This window comes from Lonchura striata, chromosome 5, assembly GCF_050655825.1.
Source record: "Lonchura striata isolate lonStrDom1 chromosome 5, ASM5065582v1, whole genome shotgun sequence".
NCBI classification, from domain to species: Eukaryota; Metazoa; Chordata; class Aves; order Passeriformes; family Estrildidae; genus Lonchura; species Lonchura striata.
The window spans coordinates 18,431,777-18,441,333 of NC_140707.1; the positions used below are offsets into that span (position 1 = coordinate 18,431,777).

The following is a 9,557-nucleotide window of genomic DNA, read 5'->3' on the forward strand; positions in this document are numbered from 1 at the left end:
GTGTTTGTTAGTGTTTTCTTTTAGTTGTTTTAATTGGAGTAGTTTTATTTTTTTTAAGAAAATTAAGCATATACTGTATAGTTTAGATAAATGATATTTAATAAACTTTAGGATAAGTTATATTAAATAACATTTAAATTTAGACTGAATGAATTTTGATAGTAAGGAATAATAAACTTAATTTTAATAGATAAAAAGAAACTTGATGTATTTATTTAAATGTATTCACATTTAATTTTGTTTGATTTTATTAACACTTAACATATTGAATGTTATTATTTATATATATTTGAAGGTTTTTTAAGTCTTTTGGTTTTGGAGAAATTTTAGCTTGTTGAGTTATGATTATTACTTATATCTTTACAGGGTGGTTTTATTTATTGGGAGATATGTTTCTTAGTAAAAGATTTTTATTTATGTTACATTTCAAATGGTACTGATTTGTATAGTGGGTTTTTTGACTCCCATATACAAAGTAAAACCCCCCCTGTACAGGTGCTAAAACCCCGCTGTACAATACTAAAAAATTTTTCCCTCTAATTTGTAACTACTTTACTATACTATCTAACCCTTTGTGACTGCCTGTTCCACCTTCAAAGTCGGTAACTCATTCCATGGCTCAAACTCAAAATCTCAGCTGTTTCCAGCTGCCTGCCAGGGTCTTACCAAGGCCTGGAACCTCTAAAAGTGTCTGAGGGACATTTTGAGGTCCAACATTTGTATCCTTTAGTCACTCTGAAAGACAACCATGTAACAAGAAAAGAAATAGCTGAAGGAAAATTAGCAGTATTTTATTTGTCCTGAAACTAAGAATTAAGAACCTTAAATTTTTACAAACATGGTTTTATACAAACTGTAGGGAATGAAGTTTTCCATCTCCACTAAAGAAATGGATGTGGCTTACCCACGGCTGCAGTTCCCCCAAGGCTGTAATTGCTCTGCCAGGGGTTCATCCATGGCCGTGGCTCTCAGGTGCTCCAGCACGACCCCATGCACAGGCACTGATGTTTCGAGGGCGACCTGCTGAGCATGGCCGAATCCACAGCCACGGAGGCTTCAGGTTTATCCCTGGGCCACAATCCCTTCTTGGGCATGGACATAACCATGGCCACAGGTACTCTGAGAGATTCCTGCTCTGCCATGGGCTTATTCCCAGCCACTGATGCCTGCGGGTGTCCTGCTCCTGACCGGGCTTATTCACAGGTCACAGCTCCCTCGACTGGAGCTCACACTGGAGTTGCAGCAGCACAAAATCAGCAGCGATGCCCTGGCTGCCTGCCAGCCCAGGTGTGTCACCATGTCTGTCATCCATATCCCCAGGTACAGCACAGGGAGAAGAGAAACACTACAGCCAGCAGCAAAATCAAAATCAAACCCCTAACGAGCCCCATGACAAGCACAGGAGCCTGATGACTCAACAGCACCCACAGCTATAAATCCAATCCAGCACATTCCAGCCAAAGCTGTTCTTACCTCAAACCCTTCAAGCTCCATGTCAGGCACCAAAAAGGACTGCCATGGTTTAACCTCAGCTGGCAACTCAGCCCCACACAGCTGCTTGCTCACTCCCCCACAGTGGGATGTGGGAAGGAATCAGGAAAGGGAGAGAACTCACGCTTGAGATAAACATGGTTTAATAGGTAAAGGAAAAACTGCACACAAACAAAGCACAATAAGGGATCTACTCCCCACTTGCCACCTGCAGGCAGATGCTCAGGCATCTCCAGGAAAGTAGGGCTCCACCACATGTAATCGTGACTTGGAATGACAAATACCATCACTCCTGACATCCCCCCACTTCCTTCTTCCTCCGGCTTTATATGCTGAGCATGATGTCATATGGCCTGGGATATTCCTTGGGTCAGTTCGGGTCAGCTGTCTTGCCCTTGTCCCCTCCCAGCTTCTTGTGCTCACCCAGCCCACTCCCTGGTGGGTGGGGTGAGATGCAAAAAAAGGCCTTGATGCTGTGTAAACACTGCTCAGGAATAGTGAAAAGATCCCTGTGTTATCAACACTGTCTCAGTTCAAATCCAAAACTATGCCCATAGCTACTAGGAAAAAAATTAACTCTACTCCAGCCCAAGCAGCTCAGCCCAGTAGTTTCACAAAGTCTGGTTTCAGTAGCAAAATAAAACTCAGTTGGTCATGTTCTCTATTGTCAGGTGCTGAAAAGCACTAATTTATAAGTTTTCACTTCTGTTTTAGATTATAAGTTATTTCAAACCAGTTTCTTCAGTTCAATATTTCCACTGTTCATCTTTGACAATAAATCAACAATCAAACCTCTTTTGCAGCTGTTCTCAATTGCAGGTTCCGATGGCCACAAGCAGCTGCATCAGAAAACTTCTTTCCTAGAGAGATGACAGAACTCTTTTCTTCTCTCCTGAAGCACTGCAAACTGCTTCCAGAACCCTGCTAACATCAAGGGTAAGGCCACTTCCCAGCTTTGGGATTTCTCAGGAGTCTCAATACATGCATCTTTTCTTAAACTCCAAGTTAATTTGGGAATGGGGTGGTTCAGAGGGGTATTCCAATTGAAAGAGTCTTCTAAAAAAATGGGGTAGTTCAGTGCCTCACTTCAGTTACTTTAAACATGGCATGCTTGCATATTTCTTCTTTCTTCCTTCCCCTGCATCCTGGGTTAGCCTTAAAATATGCTGGGTAGGAGCCGGTAGGGCACTGCAGCAGTGTAGCGCTTCCAGTCCTTCCCATACTTGCTGCTGCAACGGTGCTCATCCCTGATGCAGCGGTGGGTGAGCAGAATGGTCATGTAAACGATGTAGAAGTAAGGCAGTATGTGCTCAAAGCCACAAGCCAGGCAATAGGCCAGCGAGCCCATCAGGTCTCCTGTGTAGTTGAAATGACGTGCCCAGCCCCAAAATCCCGAGGTCATCAGCTTGCTGTAGTACTTGGTGCCATCCACAGACATATAGGAGCACTCGATGTACTCAGGCTTCTTCCCCCAGATCCTGCAGTTGCCGTTGGTGCGACGGAACAGGTCCTTCTGGTGGTTGGTCGTTCTGAAGATGTAATAACCCAGCAAGCCCAACGTCAAGACCCCTACAGCATGAGCTGTGCACAGCTGGACAGGGTGGTAAACCAAGTACAGACCCTGAGGAGCACAAAAACAATCAGCCATTTACTTCCAACAGAGGATCAGCATGCCAGACCAATTCCTTGACTACAGTGATCCATAAGAGACTAGAAGAAGGGAGCAGAACAATCTACTGCAATAGTAAAACTGCACTAAACTTTCAGAAAACTCTGCATCCTAGAGTTTCTTTTTCTCGCTCCAAAATTGCACTTTGTGAAACAAGAAGAGAGAAGTTGCAAGGATGCAAACTGGACAGAAGGAAAACCTAAGGAACAAAACCCAAACAAACCACCACTAACCAAAAGACCCTCAACAAGCAGGAGTAAAAAGAAAGGAAACAAAGAATTTAGAAAAGTACACAGCCACAATTGTCAATGACAGAAAACAGGCAAAAAAGAAGGGCAGGCGAGGTAAAGATGTCAAATCCATGCAGGGACAGGAAGCCTTCCTATAGGAGAATTGTTACAAAGAATATTGAAATAATTTCTTAAGAGTGGGACTACATAGAAACACTTCAGGTACAAATTAAACTGGCTAGAAAGAATGTTTCTGGAAAGTTTCACTCCTGTTAGCCCAAATACACAGTGTATTACATATTTTTACCTGCAAAGTGTAGAGGTAAGGCAACCAAACACAGTCTCCCCAGCCCAAATACCATCCAAAATGATCATGGCAGATATCAATGGTTTTCAAGTACCAGGCTTCATTCCAAAAGAAGTCCAGAACATAAATACCCTGCAACAGAATAATTTTACATTAATTACAGAGCACTGTCAGCAGTAACCCTGTTTAACAGCATTAGCCTAATGTCTGTGCTGCCATATGTTATGATTTCAAAATTCATTGGTGTTTTCATGTTAGCACTTCAAAACCAGACATTTCTGGACACGGTTAAGAAGAACTATCTCTCTATAATCTCTCTAGACCGATAAAGCAATCTCTCTATCTCTATAATCTCTCTAGACAGATAAAGCAATAGGATGACTAAGGCAAGTGTACAACTCAAGGACAAACACTTGGGAAGTGAACTCACAACTGACCCTGATTTCATTCAGCTTAGAGTCACAGGGTTACAAAGAGGAGGGATAGAACTTCTACTGAGCAGGCTTCCATTTACACAGATCAGGGAATAAATGCAAAGAAGTCCCATCACTGAATGAGCTTGTTTCAGGCCATGAAAAAATGCTTCAGTCTCATTTTTCCATGGAAGGAGTTTTTTTCCTTACTTTCATACTAGCTTATTTCCAAACTTGTTTCTTAATGTCCTCCTCAGAATTTACCTGGAGCACATTGACAAGGATCATGGAGTTTGTCACTTCACCATACAGCTCCTGCTGTTTGGCAGCAAAGGAAAGGTTGATTAGAGTCCAGGCCACAATCCCAGGGCGCCCATTGAAGAACAGCTTGAAATCAAACCACTTCCCTATTCGAGGGTTAAATTCAATCCCCATCATATAGTCATAAAAGAAGTTGCCAGTGAATTTGCTGTAAAAAAAATGAGAAATGCACACAGTTATATACAAATACAGGCAATTGCTATTCTGACTACACAATTCAGTTTAATTTGATGTAGTGATAATAAAAATCATAAAACCATGTAACGTCATGCAAGGTAACACAAACTGACCTGACCAAAGTTTTACATCAGTAGACATAAATTGTAGAATTTTAGAGGTGCCTGAGTTTACTCTTGTTAACACTTCTGAACAGTCTAACTATTCTTAGGATGGGTATATCTGTGACACTGGGGCTGCCAAACCCATGGTATGCAGCATGAAACACAAGGGATCATGCTGGTGAAGCAAAGAATCACTGCCATACACTCTCTGTGCCAGTGAAATGTACTCTGTCGTACAATTTATATATCTGATTTTTATTTAACGATTTTAATCTCTGATACCTAGTATTCTCTCACTACTAAAATCCACATACCAGTCTTTTGCATTGGTAGGGAAAAAGTAGCCTTTGATCATTGCAAAGGTGGACACTGCATATCCCAAGATATTGGCACACCACAGGAGAGGAATCCAGTTGTCAAAAATGATGGTAGGTGAGAAGAAGTGGAAGTAAGAAGCATTTGCAAACCAAAGCACATGGGTAATGATCCAGGCCTGAAGTCCATTGATTTCATATTTGTTCATGACACCTAGAATGTGAAGAAAAAATGGAGTGTTAGTTACCCTGCACTAATACAGCTTTTAATTAATATGGGTATGCACAGAATACACAGAAGCTCAATCAAGTGCTCATGAAATGACCTCTTTCTCCTCATCTCCTAATACCTTGAGGCAATTTTCTGAAAGTTCCATTAGACTCTGCTGTACCCATCATGCTTTGTTAGGCTAAGTTTTTCTCCTCACAAACTGAATTTAGACTTTCCCCACAACTGACTAGAGTAACAAGCCACCAATAACAGTTCACATCACACACTTTGTCTAAGTCCCTTGGGTTAATGGAGCTTGAGCAGATCAAACTATCTTGTCAAATACCAGCAATAATACACTGACAATTTTAAATGCCACAGCTATCAACCAGTACTTTTCCATTGCTGGTGTGGTGCCTACCAGATCAACAGTTTTATTAATTATAAGAGATAGAAATGCTACAACTTATTCTAAAAGATGGCCTAGATTGCTTTCTAGTTTTGTTTGAACTGAACATGTGAGGAAGGTGAGAGCATTTATATCGACGTTTCCTCTGGTTACACATGGGTTTATTAAAGACTCTAAGAACAGAAATACTATCATTTCAGAAACTTGCATGGTGTGCACGTATTCCAGGGAAGACCTTACCAGCAGGGGTGATAGCACCTTCTTGTACACCTCCTACATATCCAGAGAGAAATTTATGGCAGAAATCAGGAATGGACACGTACAAAAACACCTAAAAGGGAGAAAATGTATTCACAGTAAATACAGACAAGACAAAACTCCTCAAAACACTATCACTTACATACATATACCAAATATAACATTTCTCTTAAGTTTCTAGTAAGTATTGGGTAGGCCAAAATGGCAATATTTAGCTGTTGTGATTTTAGACTATTCTACAGCTCTAAAGATGTATTTCATGTAAGGCTGTCATCCCTTTTTGGTGGGGAGGCAGGACAGTTGGTAACTACATTCAGATCCTTGTCCTTTTATTTTGTTTTTCATGTATTAATTTAAAACAAATGGGTAGTGTTGTTATATAGCTGCTTTTTCTTAAGAAACCTCACTAAGGAATATGTCTGTATATTCCCATTTTACTTATTTTCCAAGCATGTAGGCTTCATTTGGAATCCAAAACACCTTTGAAATTTTGGAACGCCAAAGAGTAAATGCCAGTGCAACATTCCACCATCCTTTGTGCAAAAGGATTCATCCAATAGCTGTGGAAGAAACCAAACACGGCATCCAGATCATAACTCAATAATGTACCTGGAAAGCGACCCAGATGGAATAAATGGCAGCAGCCCTATAGGTAAGCATGGGAGTCCTGTTCCAGATTTCAGACAGATGCTTATTCCCTGTGAGCAAGTCCAGCAGTGGATCAGTCAGAGAGCACTGGTACTGGGCACAGGACATGATGAAGTAATACACAATCAGTGGTGCAAACGTAAGCAGGAAAAGGATGCTTGCCAGGGAAAACCAGTCCACCTCCCTGTAATCCAAAACAGAGCATTTTGTTTCCCCAGGTTTCAGGCAGATGAGTTACATCAGACAATTTTTTCAGTGCACCTTCTAGACTTAACTGGATGAAAACTGAAAATGCGTTCAGGGCACAGACATGTCTGGGGGTCAAACAGCCATAAAAAGCTCAGCACAGAACATACTTTGCCACAAACTGCACTAAAACTATGCTTGTTGATCAGAGCAAGAGATTAGATAGAATCTGCCCTCCAAAAAACAGATTATTATTACAGACCTCACATTTCTTGATGGCTCTAACTGGTGGAGTATTCGGTTGGAAGTGATAATGGAATCCCTAGAACATTATGCACGGTTTGGAAACTTGGAAAAGACAGACCTTGGACAGCCATATGTTGAATTTTCTGTGCCACTGTTGCTGTTCCCAGCTGCAGTACAATGCCCTACTAATACCTGCCCAACTCCTTGGGAACTGGGATATGAGTCATAAATCTTGCAACAGCAGGACTTGTCAGCTGGGAATGCCACAGATGTCAGAATCTTTATTTCCTTGAAGGAACAAGACATGTTATCAATTCTTATTATTTGCTTTCGTTTTTTTGCAAGGAGTGTGTTTTAACCCAAACCATCTTGGAAAACTCTCTGCCATAAAAAACTTGAAGAACTCTTCTTCAGCTCCTGTTGCTACAACAAATTACCCGTGAGCCTTCCAGAGCAGGGCAACACAAAAATCTGTTATTAACAGAGGGAAGTTTAAAAGGAATACAGCATCTCTAAGAGTAAGAATGAAATTAGAAATACAAGGACTACTTAGGATCATTAGCTTCTCTCACCATGCTCTTCCCCACTGGCCTTGAGATGCTTTATAATTTTGCATGTTTTGGTGTTTTATTTCTTCAGCAAGTTTTTTCTCCTGATGGGCTACCATGATGTCCTCTAGGAAAGAAAATACGAATTCTATTAGTCCAGCTGGTTCTCAATAGTTCTCATGCCTCTACAAGAGAATCTCAAATAAAAGTTACTAAAATCTATTATATAAACTTCAGACCACACAAAATTTAGGGGTGGAGGACAGGAAGCAAAAATTTTCACCATTTAATTCCTTATGAACTTGCATTCAGCAAAACTTAATCAAAACACTGATATCAAAGTAATCCATTAAACTACTTGCTAACTGGGAATTTCTTTTAGGATACATAAATAATAAATCACTTATTACATGTAGATGCAAAAGGAAAAAAACATGTTTCACCACACTGCCCTAAGCCTTTGTAACTTAACTGCCTTTTTTTAATTTGAGAAATTGCTACTGCTGTAACATTATCTGTATGGGACCTTGTCAGCTGAATACTTTTGCTCAGAGTCCTTGCTCCATATATGTCATTTCCACCATAGAAAACAAGATAAAATCCATCTGAGTAAAAAATCAGTGGAAATGGAGAATGATTTACCTGGCACCACTTAACTCTCAGTGCAACATGCTTTGTATCGTTCTGATCAAACACTTATGCTAAAGAAAATCATCCTATAATCGGAACTATGGACTGACATCCCGGCTCTATGTGCCTCATCACGGTGAACCCGATCCATTATCTGCACATGGACTGAGCCTGGCCATTCCCTCTGCATCCACCTGTTCCAACAGCGAAAAATTCCCACGCATCTAATGGGAATCTCCCCTACCTCGCCTTTAGGCCATTTCCTTTAGTCCTCCCCTCCTAGGCTTCTTTCCACTAGCCATGCGGGGGGAAGGGGGCTCGTCGGTCCCTGTGCCCACACGGCTGACTGCCTTCCCGGCCCAGTGCCCGACACGGTAAGGAACGAACGCACTCACCTAGGGAGCCGGGGCCGCTCTCCCACCACGGCTCGCCGCCGCGCCGCGCCGCGGCCGCTCCGCCTCCGCCGCACCTGCGGCCCCTCGGGCGGCACCGGCCCCGCCCCCGCCTCACGGCCTCAGCCAATCCCCGCCGGGCCCCGCCCGTCCCGCCGCTCCCCATTGGTGGCGCGGGCTCGTCCCATGGGCCGAGCGCGGGCTCCGCCCCCCGCCCGGGACGCGCGCTCCGTCGGGAACGCGGGCCGGGGGCAGCGCCTCTGGAGTGGGAGCGGTCTCCAGGGAAATAGGGTGCACCTGCGCTGGGGTGGCAACGTGGAGCCCCTAAGCCAATCTGGGCCGCCTTGAGTCGGTATTAAACTCTCCACGTTCCACTGTTCTCTGCAATTTCCAGTGGTCCCGCAGGAAAAGACCTGGGGGTGCTGGCTGAGAGCTTCTGAACACAAGGTGTGCCCAGGTGGCCAAGAAGGATGATGGCATCCTGGCATGTGTCAGCAGTAGTGTGGCTAGCAGGACCAGGGCAGTGACTGTCCCCCTGTTCTGGGCACTGCTGAGGCCCTACCTTGAATTGTGGGGTCAGTTTTGGGCACCTTAATCCAAGACATTGAGTTGCTGGAGTGTGTCCAGAAAAGGGAATGGATCTGAGGGGAGGGAGGAGGGGATGAGGTCTCAGCCTGGAGAAAAGGAGGGGATCTTACACATTACAACCCCCTGAAGGGAGGCTGTAGCCTGTAAGCCCTTCTTCCAAATGACAAGCGACAAGAGAAGAGGAAATGGCTTCAAATTGCACCAAGGCTCAGACATAAGGAGTTTCTTCATGGAAAGTGCTGGCAGGCATTGGAACAGACTGCCCAGAGAGGTGGTCGAGTCACCATTGCTGGAGGTAAAGGCCGTGTGTATGTGGCACTTGGGGATATGCTTTAGTGGCGTGCTTGGCAGTGCTGGATTTGTGGTTGGGCTCAATGATCTTATAGGTCTTTCCCAACCTAAATTATTCTGATTC

The 9,557-nt window shown here is 43.3% G+C and overlaps 1 protein-coding gene across 2 annotated transcripts; it reads right to left on the reverse strand.

Moving 5' to 3' along the window:
• Positions 1-1,617: 1,617 nt before the first annotated feature.
• DHCR7 (7-dehydrocholesterol reductase) lies at positions 1,618-8,604 on the reverse strand. Of its 2 annotated transcripts, none has more exons than XM_021528541.3 (8): positions 8,558-8,604; positions 7,557-7,659; positions 6,514-6,736; positions 5,887-5,977; positions 5,027-5,240; positions 4,375-4,579; positions 3,698-3,829; positions 1,618-3,112 (listed from the first exon to the last, which is right to left on the reverse strand). In XM_021528541.3, the coding sequence occupies exons 2-8, from the start codon at positions 7,649-7,651 to the stop codon at positions 2,648-2,650; spliced, it is 1,425 nt and encodes a 474-aa protein (XP_021384216.1). In that variant the 5' UTR covers positions 7,652-7,659; positions 8,558-8,604; the 3' UTR covers positions 1,618-2,647. The 2 variants fall into 2 exon arrangements, with proteins under 2 accessions (XP_021384216.1, XP_085436021.1); XM_085579895.1 differs by having other exon boundaries at positions 8,407-8,604.
• Positions 8,605-9,557: the final 953 nt, after the last annotated feature.